This window comes from Alternaria postmessia (genome assembly GCF_024291825.1).
Source record: "Alternaria postmessia strain BMP 2775 chromosome Unknown scaffold_94, whole genome shotgun sequence".
In the NCBI taxonomy this organism is placed as follows: Eukaryota; Fungi; Ascomycota; class Dothideomycetes; order Pleosporales; family Pleosporaceae; genus Alternaria; species Alternaria postmessia.
This window is the reverse complement of record NW_026260167.1, coordinates 76,146-100,061: the sequence shown is the minus strand read 5'-3', so window position 1 is coordinate 100,061 and position 23,916 is coordinate 76,146. Positions and strand designations below refer to the sequence as shown.

Sequence of the window (23,916 nt, the reverse complement as noted above, 5' to 3'; positions counted from 1 at the left end):
CATTTCCAGTATATGAAGATAATTGAGGGTGCGCAAAACCAGTTTGAAAAACGAATTTGTGTTAAAAACAACGAAAAAAGTTTCAATAAAGTCTCAACTGTGCAGTATGCTGTGACGCGTTCGCTTTGTGGCGCTCGACTAGTGTCGTGACGCCAATGGACAAGCATTAGCCACCTGATGTTTTCAGTTTAAGTCTAATATGCTTGAAATAGCCACTAATCCTTTTGGTTGTACAAATCGCTACGATACAAAATATGAGCGACACGTTTGCCAAGATGAGACAGGGAAGGATCTGCGAGCATGTACCAGGAAGACAATTCTCCTTATATGAATGGTATTTATGTTGATACAGCTAATGGCCACAGGCACCTTTTGTGATGCTTTGTCGCAAAAGAAACTTCCTATTTGAATGAAATAAGGTCTTCCAACTGAGAGTCGTCAGATAGCAGCTTGCCACTTCTCTGAGATGTCTTTTTGTTCGCTCGAATCTCGTACTCCTTCAAGACTGCACACAAACGTGATCGGTATACCTCTTTTTCATGAGGCGTGTTGCCGGAGGGCAGCTCCGCCGAAGGGATTTTAGGCAATATCGAAAATTTTTCATAACCACTCATAGATGAAGAGAGCTTTACCCGCAGAAATTCTTCAGGAATCGTATCGGAATGGGAAAACCCAAACTGTCCTCTCTCACTAGGACGTAGAAACGGCTGCATATTCATGAATACATCTGCGCCGTGTTCCAGAAGTACCAAGATAACGTCTGTGTGATATTGTCTCAATGCTAGAGCGAATGGTTTCGAGAGCAGTTCCTTTTTGTCGTAAGGGCTTTGAGGTTTCTCATTTCCAAGCAGAGTACCACACATGGTATGGTTCCCCTCTCTTGCAGCATATTCAATGGGATTGAGCCCAAGGACAGGATCTACGAGAGTGATACATGCACCATACTGCAGGAGTAATTTGGCAATAATCTCCAGTTTTGAAGCGACAGCGATAGCCAATGGTGATGAACCCATAGGGTCACGTGCATTCGGCGATGCTCCTCTGCTGAGAAGCATGCTTACCATGCGTTCGTCGTTACGATATACAGCTGCTCCGAGCGGTGAGACGCCTTGAAACTCTGAGGCGTTCCAAAGGTCAGGGTCTTGCGTAAGCATGTTCTCCAACTTCTCTTGTTCTCCAGCCCACACAGCATCCGTCAAAGAGAGGAACTGGTGTAGTTTGGGATGAGGAGAAGGTGCCAGAAGTTCTTCGATTAACCAATCAGGTTGGTGACTACTGTCAGGTGGATTCTTTGCCAAATCTCTTGCCTCTGAGCTTTTGTCTGCTCCATGATCAAGCAGCAGTTGCACAATCTTCCTCGAATCGCGACGCATCAGGAGCATTGTTCCAATTGTGTCGTATGGTGTGGTCTCATAAGCAGTTGCTACCGCCTTAATCAGAGGTGTCATCCCATTATAAGTTGCCACGGGAAGTTCGGTGTTCACATTCACACCTTGATCAAGGCACGTTCTGACCATGGGGACATTCCTTGCTGCAATGGGATAGGATATATCCACGTGAAAGTATGCCATCGATTCTTCGCCAGTATATTCTATTTCAATAGACGCGAGCGTGATTCCAGCAGGAGACTCGGATGGTTTCGGATATGGCATGAGCTTCCAAGACTTGGTATTCGTTGTACCGGTCCATGACTCTATTGCAAAGCTGAAACGGAACATGGCGACAAAAGCCTAGTCTCTGGTTAAACATATACGGAATACCTCATGGCAGACTAACCTTCAATTTCTCTAATATGAGTTCCTTTGCAACCCACAGATTGAATTTGGCGTTGCTTATGTCCTTGAGCTTCTGTTCCTCCTTCTTTGAAGCTGTTCCTAGGCTGGCAACGATGGTTTTAACACTAGCTTCAAGCTCAATCTTGAGCTGTCGAATCTCTTCAGTGAGAACCTCAATCTGTCTTTCCGCTTGTTCTTTGAGACGGTTCATTTCTTCTCGAGTTTTATTGTGCTCTGCGATATTCTGATTAATCGACGTCTCGATCGCGGTCCTAGTAACGATCTGTGCACCTAAAGCTCGATCAAACTGATCACCGGATTGTTGTGAAAGCTCAATTATCTGAGAAGATAGTTTCTCGTGTTCTTCTTTGTCTTGTTTAGCATGAGCTATTATAGTCGTCTCTGTGCGCGAGTGAAGTGTATCTAGAATGGCATGTTGTCGCTCGAATCCATTCTGTATCCCGTCGTCGATGTGAGCTAGTGATTGAACTACGGACTTTGTTTCGTCGGCAAGTGAAGCATAACCTTCTGATTGCTGAAGTGCTACGACATCGATCTTGCTCCTGTCGCCCAGAGTTAGACCTGTCTGGTGATAATAGGCGTGAGACGAACCGTAAACCCACGATTATGCGAATATTCAACTCTTCTTTGTACATCTTTACTCTTCGTTCCAGGTTATCGATATCATCCTTACTCCACACACTCTTCAAAGCTTGTCGGAAACTGCGAAATCTTCCAGGCTTGCCTTGACCTGTGAGTTTCTCAAGAGCCTTTTTAAGCTCTTGCGATACATCTATACATCCCTTGCACAGATCACAAAGCGCTTGCTCGTCTGTGGTGAGTCGAAGCTTAGATCCAAATGTGGAAGTGTATTTTGGTTGGGTTGCGCTTGGAGTTGGTCACATCCGCGAGGAAGAGCTGGTAGGCGGACCGGGGAAGAAGCACAGACCGCGTACCTAGACCCTGGACATCCCTGTCATGACGGCGCAGCTGTCAGTCGAGATCCGCCATCGTTACCAACCCTCAACTGGTGTCTGTTGCTGTTTTTGTCGTCTCGGGGTTCAATTTCTAGCAGTCGCCATGCCGATTGATCGCCGTACCAGATGAGCTGCTTACGAACCCGCAGCCCGCGCCGCTTAGCCTTCCTACCATGTCCGCGTCGAACATCCGGGTATTTGTACAATGGAAGGACTCTACCGTGTTCGCCGGCGAAGACATAGAATGCACTATTACCTTCAAGAATGTAGCCTCGCCTGAAGGACGCGATCGCTCCCCGGTCCGGAGGCAGAATGGCTTCGCGACAGGCGGGGAGCGACAGCGCAAACTACCGCCAGTTCACTCGTCGACGAGGCCCTCGGTATCCCGCAATTCGTCCTTTGCCTCGCAGTTACCGCCCTCACATCTTCGTGGACACCGCCCTGCACTATCATTACACACGCCGTCAACAGCTGGGGGACGCCGATCGCCTGTTCCGCCGAGCGTCATACACGGGAACAACACAGGAACGCCGAAACATGGAAGATCCGTGTCAATCGTGTCCTTAGGGACAGATGCTGGAACCGAAGTCAGCCATGAGAGAGGCATACCCATTAGACGCCCAGCAAGAGGGCATGGAAGATCTGCAAGTCTGCAAGTCGTGCCCGGCAGGCCAAACTCGTATCCAAGTATGAAGGACACACGCGATATATGCTTCTGGCTGACATGGTAGCAGTTGCTTCACCAGGTCATCGATCAGCTACACATCCCTCTCCATTATCCGGCGAAGCGTCATCGCCGACAGTCCACAGCCCTGGCGACTTTGCCTTTCCTGCGCGTCAGAACAGGAGACGGCCTGGTGTTACGACCACACCGAGTACCCCAGCTCTTCCTACCACAGGACGGAAACCTTCCAATTCCTTCTCATCAAACTTCAAGTTCCCAGCCGCCCCTCCGCCTGAAGATGCCACACAACCGCAGCCTAGTAGCAGCCCTACAAAGCAACCCATACACGTCCGGCGCAACTCCCCACAACCGCCATATGACCATCTACGGATATCAGGAAGCTCCAATCTCGAAGTGCTTTCGCCCGTTGCACGGATAATATCTGCGTCGAGCCTCAATGACACTCCTCGTAGCAGTGGAGAATTCTACTCGATGAGCAACAACTCCAACGAAACACTAGCCTCGGAATATGCAGCTCATCCCTCCGCGCGTCTGCTACAGCGTCCGATGCACCACCGACGACTATCGCATTTGGCACCGCCCAATAGACAGGCTCTCCCTGAGTCGATAATGATGGGCTATGCACAAATAATGGGTTCCTTCACGCTGGATGGATCCTTGATCAACCAGGCACCTTTCGAAGAGGTCAAAAGGAAGGGAGTAGTAGGTGGCCAGGGTGGAGGCGGCGTCGTGGGAGTAGAGAAGACAAAGCGCGAGAGCGGGCTCTTTGGCGCGCTAGGCTGGGGCAACATAGGAGAGTCGCTGGGCGGGCTACTGGGCGCATCAGAACCCTCTAGTATCCGGGAGATGAGGGGTGTTGCCAGCTCCAAAACCGTTCCGCTCATCACTACACCCCAGTCCATTCTGTTCGTCGATTTGAGGCTTGCGCCTGGCGAGAGCCGCAGTTACACGTACAGCTTTACAATACCCCGAGGTCTCCCACCTTCACACAAGGGGCGGTCGATGAAGGTAGCATACAATCTCATCATTGGCACGCAACGCGCAGGCTCGACCAAAGAACAGCAAGTGAAGCATGTGGACATTCCGTTCAGGGTTTTTGGCAGCGTGAACAGTATGTTTGCTCAAGTATGGATGCATTGACATGCTAACTCCGACCAGGCCGTGGCGAGATACTTGGACATGATCTCATGTCTCCGTACATTATATTGCGCGATCAAGCTCGAACAGCCAGCATAGAGCCCTCTTCAGGTGCGAAGCTTTCTCCGACTAAGAAAGGCCCTTCGGGCAAAGCAGAAGAAAACACCTTTGGCGACTTCCTGGAGTACGTGAACAACCTGCTAGATCGACCTAGACACAATTCTAGCATGGGCTTGCTCTCACCTACAGGTACCATGCCTGGGCGGTCATCGATCGCCGAAGAACCCCAAACTATGAAGGAGGCCATCGACACAGCCATTTTGCGCAGCAACTTGACGGGTGCTGCGAATCAGAGCGCCAACCGCTTTGAGATCGCCCGCAGCGGCCGCCGTGTTGCGGTCATCATGTTGGCGCGACCCTCTTACCGACTAGGCGAAACAATGACTGCGGTGATCGACTTTACAGACTCGCGTATTCCCTGCTATTCTATACATATTTCACTGGAAAGCTCTGAGAAGGTCGACCCGGCGATAGCACTTCGCTCGAATGCTTCGATATACCGTGTTACGAAGAAAGTGCACGCATCCTTTTCAGAAAACGCGCTGTTTGCGCAAAAGCTAGCCTTTTCACCTACAATACCACCCAATGCCACACCGGAGTTCATCACCAGTGGAGTCAGCCTGGAGTGGAAGTTAAGGATCGAGTTCATCACTCCGCGAGTAATGCATGAGGATGGAGAGGAGACGACACAAGACAATCTCTTGGAAGAGATATCCAGCGACGATCGAGGTGTCATATTAGCGGCGGCCCAGCGATTACCGGCTGAGAGCTTTGAAGTTCAGGTACCAATCCGGGTATATGGGGCTGTAAGTGGAGCACCTGAAGCACCTGACGAGCAAGGACTTCCGGTGTGAAGTTGGCCATACAAATGGCAGCCATTTCTATCAGCTCAATTTTGGAATGCGATGCTGCAACGGCGGGTTGCCGCACTGCTCTTCCAGCTCTTGTTACCTAGGTTGTTACACAGCTGGTTACCTCTCTAGAGGCAAACTTCTATTCTGTACATGATCATGGATGTTTCGTGAAGGATCTAAGGGGGAAAAGGGGACGTTAGAGAGTGACTTGTAGTATACCAGCTCATTACTGGAGCAAGTGCGGACCCCATGACATAAGGTCCGAGGTTCACAGTAATACCATCGATTGAAATGTACTTGCAGTCCTCTGTTGTGTCATCCGGCATGACTGACATGCCTTTGGTGAACCACAACTCCTTTGACAGTATGAAGGTTTACAAGGTTAAATTGGTGGCCCTTTGACAAACACCTTACAACCTACTTTTTAAGCAAGACAAATGCTACTCGAGATGATATATCATTCCCTCATCGCCACGAAGCCGAACGATATAATCAGTGAGGTGAAGATGTGGGAAATGGCAGAGAACACTGTATCACATACTACAACAGCAGGCTTGAGTCTCAAGATCGCCAATAAAGGCGGTCGTCAAGTGTACATATGTCATCCTTCTCTCCCTTGCCCGGCCGTAGCATTGTTGAAATGCAACTCTCCCAGTTTCTTCCTCCTACGCGGTACTTTTATTTCCAGACTCTTGCTTGCAGCAGGAATGGTATACATCTACCGCAGTGAAATCCACACCATTGCTCGCCGCATGCTTGTCAGATCAACACTGGCTATCGAAGGGTGGGGACACCATTGTGAGGAAAATGGCGTCCCTAAGACGACGGTATGCGCGAGATCGACACAGAATGTAGCGAGTAGCCCGTGTACCATGAAGAAGCACACGCCGTCGAGTTCCAGATAAGGAGGGCGTTGTAAAGTCATTTCCATCTCATCACGGTCCAAGATACAGAAAGAAGCTCAGCTCATATTCATGTCATGTATTCATCATGTCGAGAAAAAGTGTATGTAAATGTAATCGCAGTCCATCGCTAAGAAAGCGTTCTTCACAATCCATGTCTGGGAAGTGTCGTACTTCCCCCTTTGAAACTTTGCTGGTCGCTCACATTCCATCATGTCCTTGCACTCGTCGTTATGCGCTTACAATCCACCGGGTCCTGCAGCTGAATGTGCGCTGGCACCAGCGCCAGGGCCCATGGTCGCGTGTGTTGCATCGCGGTGGGCAGCTTCACGCGCCTCGCGCTCCTTGGTCTCTTGGGCAATCTGGTCTTCGGTCTTCTTGTTTCCTCGGGCAATGAGCTTCTCGAGGAGGCCGCCCTTCTTTGGCGTGTCGTGCTTGTCTGAGTCTTCGAATTCTTTCAGGTAGGCGACGCGCTCTTGAGGGGGCATCGCGGCGAGTTCAGAGTCGATCGAGTCACGGTTCTCTGTTGAGGGTGTTAGTGGTGGGCTCAGTGAGGCTGAAGAATAGCGAGGCGCGTTATTAGGGGAAGGCTATTCGCGACGGATCAACGTGTATTTACTACGACTACTGGACGCGATGCTTGGTATGTCACTTGGAGTTATCACTTACCCTCGATGGTACCGACATTACTGGTGCTGGTGGTGACATCGTTGTCGGCCTTGTTCTTGCTGCCGATGTGAAGCTTCTCCTTGATCTTGTCCATTGTCGGTGGTTTATTTTAGGTGTTGGTTTAGGGTGTCTGGGGTATAGGTCTGTATTATTGACGTATCTGAATATCGAGGCAGAAGATTAGGTGTTTGGGGTGTTGTCCAGGTTGGAGGAAGCGCGCGCGGGGATGAGGGGTGATAGCTTCAGCCATGCGTGTCACCTACGTCATAGCCTCAGCATAGTCCATCTCCCAGCTGCCCTGTTGGAGGTGGACCTAGTCAAGCGCGGTCCACGCATTCTGCATTCATTTCCAAGTTATGCAGAGAACATCTTTTTGTGGCTTGGAATCGCAATGGGCCTTCCCGCTCGGGCTTGGGTTGTATCCGATTTCTGCTTCAGCCTCACGTGTGGAGTACCTCGCACCCGCACCCAGGAAAGCGCAGCTGATAAGTAGGGCTCTAGCACAGTCGTACCTGCATCTCTTCATTTCATCTACGAATTAAGGAGATTAGTCATATGATACTCAGGAGTTGACAGTTTCAGAAGCCACATACAAGATAATGGCATGCGATACTTCAGTCTGTAGGCCACCACAAAAGCTCTTCGCGTGACAGCATGACCCACGTACGCAACCCGCCATCACACACATTGAAGTCATCGTAGTTCACACCCCCACTTTTCCAATTAAAGCTCATGAAGCCCGCGGGCCACATATTCGACTTCGTGCCGCAACCCTTGCTGGAAGGATGCGCATCTGTCAGCCCTACGAGCCGATCACCCGGGTATCTCTTGGCAGGTGCTCTGCCTCGTAGAAACCAGTATTACCATCCTCGGCGTCCTTAGAAATATGGCAGAACTTTGTGACCGCCCTAACTTGGAGCCAAAAGTCGTTTCGTGAGATGGGTTTAGATGTCGTTATTTGTGCACACAATGCTGTTGGGACCTGAGTGGTGCCTAGGATGATTACTAAATATCTCCAGGCTCTGACAAGAATTCTTACCCATTCCTTGCAGTCTCGTCGAAAACCTCCTAGCTCTTTTATAAGTTCGTACTGTTATTTCCAAGCTCACTCCTCGTGGGCCATATACATTAAGAGGATGTCGATCTCTGCTGCAAGTCCCGTGCCTAGGCCTTTTGCAAAATAGTAATCAATATTCTCGCATTCGTGTTGCGTATGCATTAAATCCTGCCCATTTCCTATACATGTGTGGTATCTCTAGAAGTATGACAGACCCAAACGCCTTTGCCGGACTCTGTCCAAAATTAAAAACTATTTATCCATGTTTGCTGCGAGGAAATTGCGGTGAAATTGGCGATACACCAGAGCGGAGTGTAAGTTCGCCAGTCGCGTATCCGTCGTCGCTGGGCACACCGCTCACGCTGTGGCTTGCACTGCTCTCTACGTCCATCTCTTGTTGGAAACGTGGATGCGGCGGTACTTCTTGCCATCTGGGTGTCACCGGCATTATCGAGTCGCCATGCAGCTCTTGTGGTTCGTCTGCCATATCAATGACTGTCTTTTGATCTTGTGGATACGCATGGCCAGGGAACTGGTCGTTCACAGGGGAGGCGAGTTCTGTCAATGGCGTGCCCTGAAGTTCTTGCGGGCCCACAGCTTTGTGAGGCAGGCTGCCCGCAAGAACATTAGAACTAGAATCAATTTCTGATATATGTTTGCTTGCGAGTTCGTATCGCTGTTCTTTTTGCTGTTTGCTGCGGTGTTTCCGGAAGAAAAATATACCCAGTGCTAACAGGAGGAGAGCAGCGATTGCGCCTATAACAATCCCAGCAATGGCACCTCCGCCGAGGCCTGAGGACGAAGTTGAGGTTTGTGTGGAATCAGAGTCGCTCGGTGATCTGATCGTGATGACGTTTGACGCGGGCAAAGGATCGGGAAAGACTGCCTGTGCAACCGTGAAGTTTGCCCGTTCATAGTCTACTATCAGATATGCCTCCTGCAGCAACGTCCTACCAAGTGCGTATTGTGTATCGTTGGCGGCGCGGCGAATCGGGAAGTAGTTCGTTGCGTTCGGGTAGTACGGATACGAGGCTTGAAGATCGAAGGCTGCATACGGCAGTTCTATGTTGGTGTAGTTCGTAGTTGTATCTTCGAGCGAGTTTACAAGCTTGAACGTGAGAGTTGGGTTGTTTGAGACAAGTTGTTGGTGGATAGTATCGTTGACAAGGTACAGGTCTGTCTCAGGATCGTAGGTCAATCCAAAGGCTGTCTCGAACTGTGCACAAACGTCTGCAGGTAACCACAAGTGTGGGACTGTAGAGTCGATGACGGAGAAGTGTGCTCCGGAGGTCAGGGAGTAGGTGCCTTGTAGTGTGTTTGTCGCCATGATTGAGTCCACTCCCACAGTCAGGAGCCGAGAGGGGTCTTGGGAGAAGGTAAACGAGAAGTCGTTCGCACTGGGCTCGAATCGCGTCGCATCGTAGCCTCCCAGAACCAGGTTGCCAAAGACAGATTTCAATCTGTAAGTTGCGCCGGCTGTGTACGCATAGGCGAAACTGGGAATCTTTTTGCTCTCGCGCAGCTGGTAGAGGAAAGAGTCGATGGGCTGGCTCCCACTGTTGAAGCTGGACTTTGCCTGGCCAAGACCAAGGAGTCCCAAGTAGTAGTCTGGATCGGCAACGGCAGCAACGACCTGGCGCGTCAGTGATATAGAGGAGCTGCTATCCGCAGCTGCGCCTAGCGTGACAGTGTCCAGGCCAAACAGTCCTCTTCCTGTGTAGTTGAGTGCGTCCTCCAAATCCACATCGTATTGTCCAATCGCCGACCATGTTGTCGACGCGTTGACCTGGAAGCCGGTGCTTTGCGTGCTCTGGAAAACCTCTATTCCTCGGAGTTGTGGGCAATTCGTCGGGTCGACTCCCTCCAGACATCCTTCTTCGGCAATGACGTATGTGACGCCTCCCTTTGTGCTCGGCAACACACGAAAGTCCTGTCCTGGTGTTCCAACGCTTATCTTGAAGGTGCTCCAGCTTCCATCCGCGCCGTCAAACTTATCCGAAGGAGGCACGACATACGGCTCCGGGGCCTCGGTAGCTCGCGCTGTGAGGCGCATTGTGTAGCGAGCGAACGGTAGTGAAGGATGGCCGATGTCTCTACATGGACCTGCAAGCGATTGATCGTCGGCTCAGACGGTCTGAAGCAGGTAGCACATGGCGCAGTTGTCTATCGGAAGATTTTGGGACCCCAGGTCGAGTCAGCTCTGATACCGGGAGTGCGGTCCCTGGGCTATCGGAAGCCCTGGAGTCCAGAGCGGTTCATGGACGTTTTGTCCAAGAACCCACCACAACAGGTGCGGGCGCTGCGTGACGATCGCCCACGCCCTAGTCGTTAGGCCGCCATAAGCTATGCAGCATGATTCGATGACCGCAGCATTGAAGGCATGGCTAGTTTCCAAGGTTCGTCGAGCGCAATACGAGGTCTCATGGGAGAGGCGCATCCGGTGGCATGCTAAGGGGTAGCGCACGGTTTAGTCAGCCTCCCCACCAATGACGGACCTTTGGAACCATTCCCCAGCTCATCGTATCAGCCTCCTTTTGACACTATCCCGGCCCAAGCGGCCACACCTCGACGCCTCCGTCATGCTATCAGATGTTCTCTTTTGATAGCACTCGAGACATGCAGGTAGTCAGCAGTGCCCACTCACCCATTTTGGTTGAGTTGGCTAGATGCGCACGCCTTGTTCCATTCAGAACTATTACCTACAAGCTCGAATTGTGTTCGCCGAGAACCTTAAGACCTAGCCTAGCAATCTCTTCACTTGGCCCTAAACGGCAAACCTAGTAGTTCGTTGCTCCAGTCTACAGCAATCCGACTCAAGATCCGATCGGTCTTGCGGGACAGATCTTTTAGGTCATATAGGGTATACTGGTCCACGCCTAGAATGTGAAACAAGCCTCGTCCATAACACTACCTAGATACTGACCACGCATTCGTCGACTGTCGCAGGTGTTTTTCGGTGCACTGCGGACCATGTCAGCGCGAAGCTTGAATTTAGGCGGATATACATGGTATGTCCAGTTGATCAGCACGGCAGACCGGGGCTGGAAGATGCCCTGGCAGTCATACGCGTCAACGGTATGTGCCTCGTGTTTCCGCTAAGCGTAGCTACCACTAGGGCTGTGCATGGATCGCGAGCTGATCATGCGTATGAATAGCCTTCATCGAATGATTGGAATCTGAACTGTTTTGGGCTGAATCTCGCTGTTTTCGCTCTTACAGTGCTCTTTTGCATGTGCGACATCTTGCTTGACCTTTACACTGTCACTCGCTTGGTGTAGAAGGATCATTGCAAGATGCGGAGACTTGTCAGTCTACTGGGGCCTGCGCTGGTTGTGGCGGGCTTAGATACGAACATACACAACAGGAGAGGTACGTCATTTTTGTCAGGCAAGTTTCAGGTGGCTAACAATCCACAGATGGTATGCAGCAGAGTCCGTCTTGAGACCATCAAAATTGACGTTTTCAGGTAATAACACATCAGTGATGGCGCTGCCAAGTAGCACGGTACTACTCGACTCAACTACTTTACATGCGCCTGTTGCTGTTACTCCAGCGGCCATACCAGGTCCAGCTTACGATGTGAGCTCTTCTTTGGCTGCGCCGTTGGACATAACATCGTCGGTTTTCCACAATGTTCCTCCACATCTGCCCACTCCTCCTCGGGTTCCTATCTACACAAATCGTACCAACTCCATCTCTCAAGTGACACCCACGGTTGTTACATATACTGCCTCTGGAAGTGCACCGCCGCTTTCAGATATCACGTCAGTTTTTGCCAATTCTTCGGTACACAATGGAGCTTGTACAGGCTGTATTATCGCAGGGTATGGTCCTATAACCACATCCTACGTACCGGGGGAGTTTTACAACCCATGGACTAGCACAGTGGTAACCGAGACCATCGTTACAGAGTATTCGACTTACATGTACAACGGTACTGTCGAGACTGTCGTTACAGAGGAGCGTACTGTCAACCAGACAAAAACTGTTACCGGAGCTAATGGCCAATTAATCACACGCGCGACACCGACGTTCACAGTACAACCAACACCAGGAGTAATCGTCCACCTCGACGCAGGTCCAACTTACGTCATATACAACCGGCTCTCTGGCGCATTGGATGATTACCATGAGATATACTGGCCGGATAGCAATCTGACCCAAGGGTATTGTTCGCCAACAGTCAAGCCCTTAACGAGCTGGCAGCCCGCAAGCACGAAAACCAAAGAATGGAGTTACTTCATTGCTACCTACACAGGGAAGGCTCCTGAAAGCACACCCTCGGGCGAACCTGTTCCACTTCCCTCGAAACTAATCGACCATCTAAAGCAAGATCCAGCTATCCAAAGTCAATTCCGCGGCTCAGATATCGCTACTTGTAGCTACAGTAGACCGCCCGAATCGTTCTTGCGTCCTAGACCTACAGGACTCATCCCGCCAGCCGCACCGCCTCCATCGCCATTTCCCATCTTCCTGTCACCTTTGACAGGGACATATATTGCGACCAGCTTTGAGTCCACGTCTGTTCACGTCACGGTTCGAGGTTGTTTAAGGTGTCAAGATACAGCAACAAAGGATGTCGCAGAGCCTACGATGTCAAACAAGATAGCAGATCCCACTCCCACAAACAAACCCGATCCTAATCAACATAACAACGATGCTCCATCGCCTAGCCAACCTGACAGAATACCCGATGACACGGTCAAGCCGACTCAAGGTGGCGGGAAAACCTCACCGAGTATTCCAGACGTTGTGAATACGGTCAACCACGATAACCCTTCCATTTGGACAAACGGAAATCCAGGAGTGACTACGACTAGAAGCGTGACGATTGGTGGAGTTGTCTTCCCAGTGAACACTCCCAAACCAACTCAGGCCGAGCCGGATGATCAGAACGGACAAAATCATAATCCAGTTCCTCCGATTATCGTAATTGGATCCGAAACGTTGACACAAGGGCAGACGAAGACTATCAACGGCGTGCCTGTGGTGGTACCCTCAGATGGTGGTGGAACACGAATCGTTGTAGACGGAAGTACGGTCCCTTTCAATCCGGCAACGACTCAAGGTCTGCCTGTTCTTATGGTGGGCGGAGGTGTTGTCACGCCAAATTCACGAGGAGAGTACATCCTTGGATCCGAGACACTGAAGCCAGGAGGCCCTGCCATCACCATCAACGGAAACACAGTCAGCATGGAGCCGAACGGTATGGCCATCGTCAATGGTGCTACGCAGACCATTGCGAATGTTCCTGTGGTAACTGGAGCGCCCGTTATTACAGTGGACGACCAAACCGTCTCAGCGACTGTCGTAGGAGGCTCAACGGTCTTTGTTGTAGCACCCGGCCAAACACTAAGCGCAGGAAGCACGCTCATCGTTGATGGCACGACCTACAGTATGCCTGAAAATGGACAAGGTTCGACCATCCTGATTAACGGGCAGACATCGGTGTTGGGGGCGGGACAATCTGTTGTGACTCTTGATGGAGGAAGATCCGTTACTGCGCAAGTTGTTAGCGGCACAACAGCCTATGTCATTGCTCCGGACCAGACTCTTACTCCGGGTGGCGTCCTTACTATCTCCGGGACTACATACTCTATGCCCACGAGCGCATCTGGTACCGTCATCGTCGTCAACGGCGTTACATCCACTCTGGCAGCACCCGGCTCTGGCATTACTGACGCTCCAGCCTTGACCATCAACGGTGTGACATACACACATACTGTTGCAGACGGAACAACGGAATACGTTCTGAACGACGGAACAACACTCGTACCTGGTTCGTCAATCGAGATTGACGGGACAACCTACTCTCTGGACTCACAGGGAACTGCCCTGATCATCAATGGACAAACCAGCACCATTCCTAAGCTACCGAAGAGCAATAGCGCCAGTACGACACGTTCGAGTTCAGCTTCTACGACGCGAAGCCGCGATGCCGGAGACTTGATTGCGAGCGGAATTGGAGAGACTAGTAAGGCACTTGGAGTATCTACGCACGTTGGTGGTTTGGATAAATGGATTGAGAGTTTGATCGTTGGTGCTGCGGGGTGGCTCACATTACTACTGTGAGCAACGGGATAAAAGTTTAAATGGGTTAATCACGACTTGATGCATGTAGCGCGGCGCTTGGTATTCGGACAACAATGGGCACTGGGATATATAACGACTCGGAAATACGGGAAGGGATTACACTGGACACTGGGAGGATATACTTGGAACTGGAATTGGACAAAACGTTCGCATAGTGTTTTAATGCGTAATGCTTCTAATCTATGTATCTGATAATAACCCAATCCGAAAAGCATAATTGCAAGATCATCCAAAACCTGCTTGCCCATCCAATATGTTCCTCGATAGCGTGCTCTTGTATGACTTGTGTGTCTTTTTAGACGTCAAGATACGCACAAACCTTGTCAGTCCAACCATAACTCGAATACCTTCCTCCTATTTTCCCCGCTTCTTGAACAATTCCCAGGCCTCTGTCAAACCTTGTCTCATTTCATCTTGCTTTACCTGCTGCGCGTCTCCGACATCAACAACGGTATCCATTCTCTCATCGTATCTCTCACCCGAGAATAGGACGCGGAGATTCATCCAAGTTGGAACAATTTTGGTGTCTGTGCCCTTGACCTGCATCTTCTTGAAGAGCTCTTTCGCCACTTCTCCCTGGAGACGCTGAATATAGCACTCCCACTTCTCCTCAACGCCCATCCTAGTCCAAGTCTTCCCGAAGCCTTTACTGGCAACGTCCATTTCCAAAATTAGGGTGAGAGAAACAAGACCGCGGTAGTAGTTCTTCATATCGTTGTAACCACCACTTAGCAGCCAATGGAGGTCATAGAAGGAGCGGATCTTGATGTTGAGCTGAGTAACAAGACACTGACATCCTGTAGGGAAAAGCCTAACACTGTAGTCAGGCGGCGGGCAGAGCTCGTTTGTGGGCCTGACGACCTCGAATGCATTCTTGCCATATAGAACAGCTTTGGCTTCGGCGAAAACCTCCTTGCTGACACGGAGGATGTTGATGTTGGTGCGGCCGACAAGTGCAAAACGAGTCTTGTGTCCGTCAACGTGGAGGTGGACGAGGGCGTAGGCAATACCGGGGAGAAACTCACGGCGCTCGGTGTAGAGGAATGCTGTCTTTTCGTTATGAAACGCAGTGCGCTTCTGACGAACACATATCAGACCCGGGACGACGAGGAGGTGCGCATAGATCTGGTTGCGGATGGACATAGGGAGGTCCATGAAGCGAAAAGGCTCAGTCATGGTGGTAGGTGCATCGATAGTGAAGGCTAAAGAGGCGAATGTGTTGTGCTTCTCGAGAGCTGTGGGCTTGGTCTTGGAGAAGCCTGTCGAAGTTGGAGACAGAGGGACGGTGTTGCTTGCTAGTGGAGTACTCTCTCCATCATCGCTACCATTGCTAGTCTCGGTATCGAAAGCTTCCTCGGGCTCTTCGAAAAAGGCATCAGGTGACTCCCCTTCACTGACAGCGTTAGCGCGTCTTGCCTTGCTTTTGAAGTCTTCAACATCACTGAAGCGCACGCGTTTCTTCGGGCCGCCGGTGGAAGGTGGCGTAAGGGGATACGAGCATGGAGGTGTTTGCGGTCGCTCAAATGGAGTATCCATTCTGGCCATGGTTCTTTACTTTATACGGAGTGGGTTGTTAGGTAGTAGAAGAAGAGTAAGGTAGACTGAAAGACTAGTAAATACGCAGGAAAGAGGATATGTGAAGGTGAGGGAGGACTGCTGCTAGACTCGAGGTGGGGTATCTCCATACTCCTCGTGACGCAGTGTTCGCAATATACGCCCATGGTGAGGTGAAGGAGTGAGGACCAACGCTCTCCGAGAGAGCTTGGTGTTGTGCCGATAGGTGATGTGCCTCGTGGGCAGTATACATCTTAGACACTATATGCCAAGACCCATCTACATGGTCCTGGAGGGGTCGTCGCGACGAGGTTGTCGCTCGATCAGCATGGTGTTCAGTAGTGGTGGGGCAAGGTCGTATATCATCATGAGCTTTGCCTATCGACCCTCTCTTTCGCTACGTGAGCTTCCGCCACAACGTCATACCACAAACACTTTTCATGATAGAGGCCCTACTATCAATCAATCACTTTCGGCTTTGCCAAGTTTTGAAATTTTGCTTGAGATTGAGACGCCGACCGAGTTAGATGGTAAAAGAACTTTTGGGGTCGCGTGATATGCCTCAGAATCAGGACGTCACTCGAGTAGTGAATGATTGCCTTCAGATGAAAGTTCTTAAAGATTCGTGATGGAGTTGCGGTTGGGGTAGAGAACCCGCGGCCCAATCGGTGCTAGCCCCAGCCAGTGCCGAGCCGGGCTCAGAAACCTCATCGCAGCATCCTCAACTGCACCCGCGCCCCGAAAGCTGCCCCATCCCGCAATCCATCTCCCCTCTACCGACCATGTCTGCAGCTCGTGCCTTCAGCACCGCTTTCCGGGCTGGTGCGCCCCGCGCCCCAATGGCCGCCCGCTACGCCGCAACCCGAAGCTACGCTGCCGCCGCTGCCCCAACTGGCTCTGCCAACAAGCCCCCGGTTGCCCTCTTCGGCGTTGACGGAACCTACGCGAGTGCTCTGGTACGCCTTCCACGACTTCAATTGGCACATTGGCGATGATACGCGGATGGAATGCGGGCCAATGGCTAGGCAAGAGCTTTGGCTAACAATTGTGGTAGTACACCGCGGCCGCGAAGACCAACGCCCTCGACCCCACCGCGAAGTCGCTCCAGGCTCTCCAGGGTGTTTTCCAAAAGGACGCCAAGCTCAGCCAGATCCTCCACGCTCCCTCGCTCTCCGTCTCCGACAAGCAGCAGATTGTCCAGGAGCTCCAGAAGCACATTGGCGGCGCCGACAAGGACGGCATCGTCAAGAACTTCCTCAGCACACTGGCCGAGAACAACCGATTGGGCGTACTACAGGGTGTTGTAGAGAAGTTCGGTGTGCTCATGGGTGCCCACCGCGGCGAGGTTGAGCTTACCGTTACCAGCGCTGCGGTACGTTGACTCTGAGATGGGATGGAACAACACAGTTGGAGGACTTGGAAAGAAAATCAGAACTACAACTGACATGACGCAGCCTCTCGACAACAAGACCATCTCCCGCCTCGAGAACGCCATCAAGAACTCGCAATACGTCCAGAACGGCCAGACCCTCAAGGTCGTTCCCAAGGTCAACCCCGAGATCCGCGGTGGACTCATCGTCGAGATCGCCGACCGCACCATCGACAAGTCTGTCGCCGCCAAGATGGCCAAGATGAACAAGCTCCTCAAGGATACTTTGTAAATATAGAGCGAGAGCGCATGGCGATGGACGTGAGGGGTAGGCATGTGTATTCTAGATGAGTCTTGGAAAAGAACAATTTACTACCGTCTACCACCTGGCGACGCGCCATGAACGACCGATGATTTGAGCGCTTGGATGTGTCAAGGATGATCTGGAACAGCTGATGAACTACAGAGACTATGAACTGATATCGCATTACTGTCCGTCTAACACTGCTAGCAATACGTATTTCACTGGCACACCTGGATGGCAGCTAGTTGAAGGTATATTCGAAATGCCCAAAATGCAACCAATGCCATCTACGCTCTCCACCTTGCATCCAGCCCAGTCATAGCCACACCATGTGCCGTACCTGCACGGACCACCCGAGTCTCTGGTCTGTCCGGGGGTCTGACAGGCGTCCCAGGAGCCGATAGAGTTCGCGTCCCGGGAGCAGATAGAGTTCGCGACGTAGGCGTCGAGGCGACTGGTGGTCGTTCCGTATGGGTGTCTACCAAGGGGTCGTATGGCTTATGAACTAGCCATTCGTCACTTGCTTCAGGCATTCCTGGGGCGACGTAATAGCCGACCTCGTAGGTTCTTGGTTTCGATTCGATCAATCCAAGAGAATGACCATCATATGGTAGTCCCACATTGACTGTTGTAGGAGTATCAGATAGGCGCGCAAGCCTTTTCCTCGCCAGGAAGAGTTCGTACTTTTCCACCAGCCATGCAAGGTGGGTATTGGTCTCCACCAGTTCGATGTCTGGGCATGTCGATGGAGACTCGTAATTCAGCCCAGTCTATGGCAACGTTGGTAAGTTTCACAGAATTCGAGCAAGGAATACCGCTCAGGGATGTTCTTTCATCACATGGGAGGGGCCGTGGGCTACTTACAATCTGCAGAAGGAACCTGATAAGGGCGACAGGTGTTGCTTGGATCTCGCGGATATTAAGGTTTTGCTGGCAAGGCCATGCGGTTTCGATGTATGCTGACATTTTAGTAGTTGATGTGACGTTTAGTTGGCTGTTAGAGCGTTGGGTAAATCGTTATGAAGATAAAGTCTAGAGGGCTCAGGACTGCTGTTCATATACGAAATGAGCAGGGAATTTTCGTTAGTTTCTGACAGAACTATGGTTCTATGGAAATCGCAACTCTGGTCCTTCTTCGTCGCGAACATAGTCACAGTAGGAGGAAAGCGGGTCCCTGGATGCCTGGACTATGGTTCATCTTCACCATAGACGCACGGGCGCATTACGTCTTTTGGGAGGTAGCGAAGCGCATACAGTCGAGTCTTTGAGTATGTGCACGATTTGCGATTTGAGAGAATACTCTACATTGACATGAGAGTTCTATTACTCAGGTATGCTTCAGAGCGGAGCGGAAATGCTTCACAAAAATCACACAAAACATAGTCTACTAAGACAAGTCTAAAGAATCTAGTTATTGAGATTAGGAGGCCTCAAATCGCCCCTGCTATGCACTGTAGCGCAAACTACCAAGATGTTTGAAGAAATTGGACACAAACTTCTTCACCTTCTGCACCCCAGTAGTCTTCTTCCTGTACCTCCTCCTCACAGCCATACTCACAGAACGTCCACGGCTAAACACCAAATCTCTCGCCTCGTTTTCAATCTGCGTCAAATCTCGAGCCTCAAGAGTAAGGCCACCTGTGCATACGATTTCTCCATTGACAAAATGCTCGGATAATGGGGTATCATACTCTTCACTTGCCGAAGTTTCCGACGAGGCGGAGGAGCTGGAGGAAGAGATGATACTGATACTATCTATGTCGGTGCGGTATAGTTGAGGGTTCAGTCTCAACGACCCGACCACACTGTCGCTTCGTTGTGGAGACGAAGCCAGTGTAGAGGATTTTTGAGATTCATTATCCCGATACCTGGCGAGAATGGTATCTAGTTCCTCTTGTGAAGAAACGTGGATCTTGTCCCTGTTGTCATTGGTGGCCTATTCGTGTCTTGTTAGCTACATCCTTCTGCTTCTTGAGTCTGTAACGGAAAGCAGAACTTACAACGAGGATTGGAAAATCGAGGCGACTTGCATCGAATCCCGGTGCTAGCGTAGCGATATGCCACGTTTTCAGGAGATTTGAACGCCGGCGTTGGATTTGTGCAGGCATTTTGGTGTTGTTGGTGTGAGTGGCTTGGAAGGCAAGCGTATTGGTGGTTAAGACAGTTGGAGACAGTGTAGAAGATTAGGATCGGATGACAATTTGATCGGGACGTTGCTGCCAGATATATACTATGGCTTTTCTGTGACTCCTACGCGGCAGTATCGATTGCTGCTCGTTCATAGGCTTGACTGTAGCGAGGCGGAAGGGACGAACCATGGTTTCGAAGCGGGAAGTGGATCATCTGACGATGCTTGCCATAACGTCGCTTTGGTGCACGAATTAGACGACTAACAATTAAAGGCGGACTTGGAGAGATTTACCATAGCCAGTATGGTTAGAGAAACAGGCATGTCGATGAGAAATTTGGTAGAATCAAAGTTGGATTGTTCATTCAAGGATGTAATGACTGGTAATAGTGACGACCCTCCAGTGGCCGTTTCAAACTTGCCAAACATATTGCCTTCCAACACAAGGTCGGACGCCAATCTCTTCGTCAAATTCCGTCGCGGCGTCTTCGTCATCTTCGTAGAAAGCGGCATCAGTGGCACTGAGTACGTCTACCTGGACAAAGATGGGCGCAACTACATCTACTTCCTCATCATCGTCCTCGTCCTCACAATCCCCATCTGTTTTACAACCCACGTACTCCTCAAATATGACACCCCGTTGTTTTCCCTCACAACCCAGACCATCGAAGATGTCGACTGGTTCAAGACCGTCTTTCTCCAGGTGGTTCCCACACCGCCTCCATTTCACATGCATGACCAACTGGTCCAGCCCAACCTGATCCTTCACAACCACAGTGCTCTCTTTCGTGTCCTTTAGTCCCGTCTAGCACTTGTGTTAGTAGGGTTCGTCGAGTTGAAAGCACATCCTACAGACATTCGCGGTATTTTACATGATCAGGTGATGCTGTAATTTACTATCAAACCGTTCGGGATACATCTCAGCTGTCAATTTGAAATAGAGAATGTAGACTTACAATTCGTATGGGATATTGGGGGATGATATTGCAGGCTGGACTCCATCTCAATTCCACACCGTTGATATGGTATTGTGGCAAACCGGCCTTCATTTCCTGTTGTTGCTGAGTGTCAGAGTGTAGTGTCGAGTTATTTGTGTCGAGTTCTGTTGCGTCAGGTGCAGACTGAGGTGGGTTACTGGAATATTTTGAAGCCTCGTGCGGGAGTAGTCTCATTATCCCGCCCGTAGTGTTGTAGATAAGGATTGGTGACATATTATAGAAGATTAATGCGAGTATATGTATCTAGCAGAGAATGCTGATGTATTGTATGCACTAAAGAGTAAAAACTTGCCGGTTCCAAACCGTGGTTATAATTACTGCGATGAAATCACAATTGCTCACACACGTCAACCTTCTAAACGAGTCGTAGGAGCTTTTCTGATTGGACCGCGAGGTCAGAGTCATATGATAAGGATGATTCAAACGGTATGGAACCAAGGTTTTTTGAAAGCGTATGATATTACAAATCTCACTGCAATTTGCAGTAATTCCTGCCATGATTAACTTGCCAGCGACACAGACTTACCTCAACGGCCATGCCTAAGAACCCAGCGATGCATATACCTCCAGAATCACTCACACTGGTCGCACCCAGACTAAATTCCCTATCCTCTTTCGGAACGTTATCCGTGATCTCAGCAAAGGTACTGACATAGACCAACCCGCCTAACAGGCCTTCCCAGAATATGATAACGCACACGATGTAGTAGCTCGGGATGAAATTGAACATGGCGTGCAGGGCGAGGATGATGAGATTGGCGACTTGAAGAAACGATGGGACGTATAGGTGGTGTATGCGTATGAAGGGTGTGGAGGAGCGCGAGATGAAAACACCGACCTGGTAGATGGCGTTGTACGTGCTGTAGAAAGAACGGTATTCGTCGAAGGGGGAGGATTCGAGGGGAAATAGCAGAGTGGGTGCAACGCCTTGGTTAATGGTGTACTCAGCAATGTAGACGAGGAGTAGGGGCAACATGCTGTGGCAGGTCAGCCTTGCGTATTCAGGGTGTGTACAATAGACTTACTACGGGAAGAACAATCCTCGCGCCCGGTTGAGGTTCGCCCGGAAGCTACTCGGTGCACTGTTAGCACCCTTGTTATTGACAGAAGTGAAGCTGCGCCCTGAAGCTGAATGCATGGAGGAAGACAGTAGATCGTCTTGTTCATGCGCCTGGGCAACCTCGTCTTCCTCGTCGTCCCCTTGGTTATCGATGGCTTCGTAACCACCTTGTTTCGGAGCGCCAGCACGCAGCGGCCCAAGTGGGAGTATGACGAAGAAACTCAAGACCATGATTAGCGGCAGGAAGGAAAAGACAAGTAGACTTGTGCGAGGGGTGATGCCCAGCGTGTTGGTCGCGATGGCATACGCTCCAGCACCGATTAGACCTGCGCCGCCAGTACCTGAGCCCCAAGAAGCCAGAGCAAAGTGACCATAGTAATGTGTCAGGCCAAGGAAGCTCAATTCACCACCTCCACTGCTCAGACTGGCAAGCATCACTCCACACATCTTGATGGCAATGGTGCCCGAGTCCTGCAGCGGAGGGGTGAGGGCGATGATGAGCATGCCGCATGCCGAGAGAGCGACGAATATGAGGATGCGAACAGTGTATGGGATCTTGTGTATGAAGTATGGGGCGCATAGTTTTGTCAGGAACGAAGGGATAACATCGGCTAGAAGTACGGCGCCTTTGGGGACATTTGGACCAACGAGGTCGAGAGCAGCGGAGAGGATGATTACGTAGAGGACATTGTTAATGAGGCCTAGGGCTGTTAGCTGCCGTGGTGCTGCCCCTCATCGAGGGTTCAGGTGCATGCATACCGAACAACCAAAAGGCGGCGCATACGCGTGGATCAGCGCCGTGGAAGACAGCCTTCAAGCGCGCACGATAGACGACCCAGGAAGAAGCGGGGGAGCCAGGCATGGGGAGGAGCGGCATAGGTTGCAGAGGTGATGGCACTTCACATATCGCAGTTTTGAGGGTGAAGGCGACTGGCACGTGTCGTGTGCCTCAGATGACGAGGAGCAGTTCGGAACAGCTGCGTGTGGTGGTGTTGATGATGGCTGTGGCTGGACCAGTGACATGGATGGGGGCACCTGCCGATCAGGGCTTGGCACCAGGCGGTCAAGGAACGATTCAGGAACGGGCTGCATGGGCGACAAACGGGCGTCAGATGTTCCGAGTCGCATGGCATGCGCGTTCCTTTTTGTGCCTTGAGTGGCAACAGACTGGGCGAGACTGTCAGGCACTATCGACCAAGTATTGCCAGGGTTCTCTGGTATACGCATCATGATGGCTTTTTGTCGAGCAAACGTCTTGGGGTGGGTGCAAAGGCCTATCACACATGTCATACCTTCCTCTAGTCGGGCTGCGGGGCTGCGCTATATCCTACAGGGATGCTGGCGCTTGGTCCCATTGCGCCTTCTCGTTTCCTCGCATGCTCGAGGCTTCTTTCCTTCTGCAATACGGCAGCTCGCTTTGGAGCCGCTCCCCGTGACGACGACGACAACATCCATCGTTGACCACTGTACGATCGACTCAGACTACCTTGCGAGGTTCTGTTCGCGATCCTGACATCTTCCCTCGTCCTCACTACTCAGATGAGCCCAAGTCGACTATGGATCGCCCACCACCCTACCAACGTCCGCCAGACGGCCCTGTGAACTACCACCCGCAGACGACGCAAGCGTATCCAGGCTACCCGCCAGCCTCGCAACCGCAACAACAGCCACCCCACGCTGCCTACACCGTCGACCCGTACTCGATGCCCCGTCGCGACCCATTCCTCCCGTCAGGACCACAACATGCTCGAGGCAGTAGTCAAGGACGGTCCGCTGGTAACAACGCGCCGCAAGGCCAGGCTGAGGGGCAAGGACAGGGGAGTTGGTCAAATACAGGTAGGTCTACATCTTTGCCCATGTCTTCAAGAGCACATCTGCGCAGTGCACAGGCCAGGGACAAAGCATCAGTAGTGTACTCTGGACTTGTTTGCGCATTTTTGTAGCTCTTACCAGTCACAAAGGTGCTCAAGTCATCCAGGCTGCATTTTGACCTGAGTGTCTCAGTCCCTGTGGCACCGCTCGCGTGGCTGTCTGGGTGGTGGAAAGACAGGCAAGAGACGGTAGTGGGAAGACGTTGGCTGCATTGACGTGCGGCATGACACGTCAATTGCGAAAAAGCACTTCACCGCCCCTCTCGTCATAAGAATGCAAGCAAATGCAGGCAGTGTTTCCCTACTAGTGTCGCCATAGCATCCCGAGCCACACCAACCGAGCATTTGGGTTGCAGAACGGTGCGCGCATTTGTCGGTGGAGTTGGCATGGGTCTGGCGAATTCTATGGCGCACTCCGCAGAT

The 23,916-nt window shown here is 51.2% G+C and overlaps 9 protein-coding genes across 9 annotated transcripts; 3 read left to right on the top strand and 6 right to left on the bottom strand.

Annotated features, from left to right (window-relative positions):
- Positions 1–401: 401 nt before the first annotated feature.
- Positions 402–2,431, bottom strand: J4E82_009579 (uncharacterized protein; the record flags this gene model as incomplete). Its single annotated transcript, XM_051735802.1, has 3 exons — positions 402–1,730; positions 1,777–2,338; positions 2,388–2,431. 3 exons carry the CDS (start codon positions 2,429–2,431, stop codon positions 402–404), a joined length of 1,935 nt encoding a protein of 644 aa, XP_051584472.1.
- Positions 2,432–2,753: 322 nt separating this feature from the next.
- Positions 2,754–5,488, top strand: J4E82_009578 (uncharacterized protein; the record flags this gene model as incomplete). The annotated part of the gene is made up of 4 exons (XM_051735801.1): positions 2,754–2,807; positions 2,848–3,439; positions 3,487–4,548; positions 4,596–5,488. 4 exons carry the CDS (start codon positions 2,754–2,756, stop codon positions 5,486–5,488), a joined length of 2,601 nt encoding a protein of 866 aa, XP_051584471.1.
- Positions 5,489–6,629: 1,141 nt separating this feature from the next.
- On the bottom strand, positions 6,630–7,153 carry J4E82_009577 (uncharacterized protein; the record flags this gene model as incomplete). The annotated part of the gene is made up of 2 exons (XM_051735800.1): positions 6,630–6,913; positions 7,060–7,153. The coding sequence occupies 2 exons, from the start codon at positions 7,151–7,153 to the stop codon at positions 6,630–6,632; spliced, it is 378 nt and encodes a 125-aa protein (XP_051584470.1).
- Positions 7,154–8,372: 1,219 nt separating this feature from the next.
- On the bottom strand, positions 8,373–10,169 carry J4E82_009576 (uncharacterized protein; the record flags this gene model as incomplete). The annotated part of the gene is made up of 1 exon (XM_051735799.1): positions 8,373–10,169. The coding sequence occupies one exon, from the start codon at positions 10,167–10,169 to the stop codon at positions 8,373–8,375; it is 1,797 nt and encodes a 598-aa protein (XP_051584469.1).
- Positions 10,170–11,409: 1,240 nt separating this feature from the next.
- J4E82_009575 (uncharacterized protein) lies at positions 11,410–14,188 on the top strand (the record flags this gene model as incomplete). Its single annotated transcript, XM_051735798.1, has 2 exons — positions 11,410–11,485; positions 11,583–14,188. 2 exons carry the CDS (start codon positions 11,410–11,412, stop codon positions 14,186–14,188), a joined length of 2,682 nt encoding a protein of 893 aa, XP_051584468.1.
- Positions 14,189–14,563: 375 nt separating this feature from the next.
- Positions 14,564–15,754, bottom strand: J4E82_009574 (uncharacterized protein; the record flags this gene model as incomplete). Its single annotated transcript, XM_051735797.1, has 1 exon — positions 14,564–15,754. The coding sequence occupies one exon, from the start codon at positions 15,752–15,754 to the stop codon at positions 14,564–14,566; it is 1,191 nt and encodes a 396-aa protein (XP_051584467.1).
- A 791-nt stretch (positions 15,755–16,545) lies between these two features.
- ATP5 (ATP synthase F0 subcomplex subunit OSCP atp5) lies at positions 16,546–17,424 on the top strand (the record flags this gene model as incomplete). The annotated part of the gene is made up of 3 exons (XM_051735796.1): positions 16,546–16,719; positions 16,818–17,135; positions 17,218–17,424. 3 exons carry the CDS (start codon positions 16,546–16,548, stop codon positions 17,422–17,424), a joined length of 699 nt encoding a protein of 232 aa, XP_051584466.1.
- Positions 17,425–18,880: 1,456 nt separating this feature from the next.
- J4E82_009572 (uncharacterized protein) lies at positions 18,881–19,544 on the bottom strand (the record flags this gene model as incomplete). The annotated part of the gene is made up of 2 exons (XM_051735795.1): positions 18,881–19,372; positions 19,437–19,544. 2 exons carry the CDS (start codon positions 19,542–19,544, stop codon positions 18,881–18,883), a joined length of 600 nt encoding a protein of 199 aa, XP_051584465.1.
- Positions 19,545–19,976: 432 nt separating this feature from the next.
- BTN1 (battenin CLN3 protein) lies at positions 19,977–22,484 on the bottom strand (the record flags this gene model as incomplete). The annotated part of the gene is made up of 5 exons (XM_051735794.1): positions 19,977–20,369; positions 20,521–20,685; positions 21,089–21,539; positions 21,588–22,323; positions 22,382–22,484. The coding sequence occupies 5 exons, from the start codon at positions 22,482–22,484 to the stop codon at positions 19,977–19,979; spliced, it is 1,848 nt and encodes a 615-aa protein (XP_051584464.1).
- Between the last annotated feature and the right edge of the window lie 1,432 nt (positions 22,485–23,916).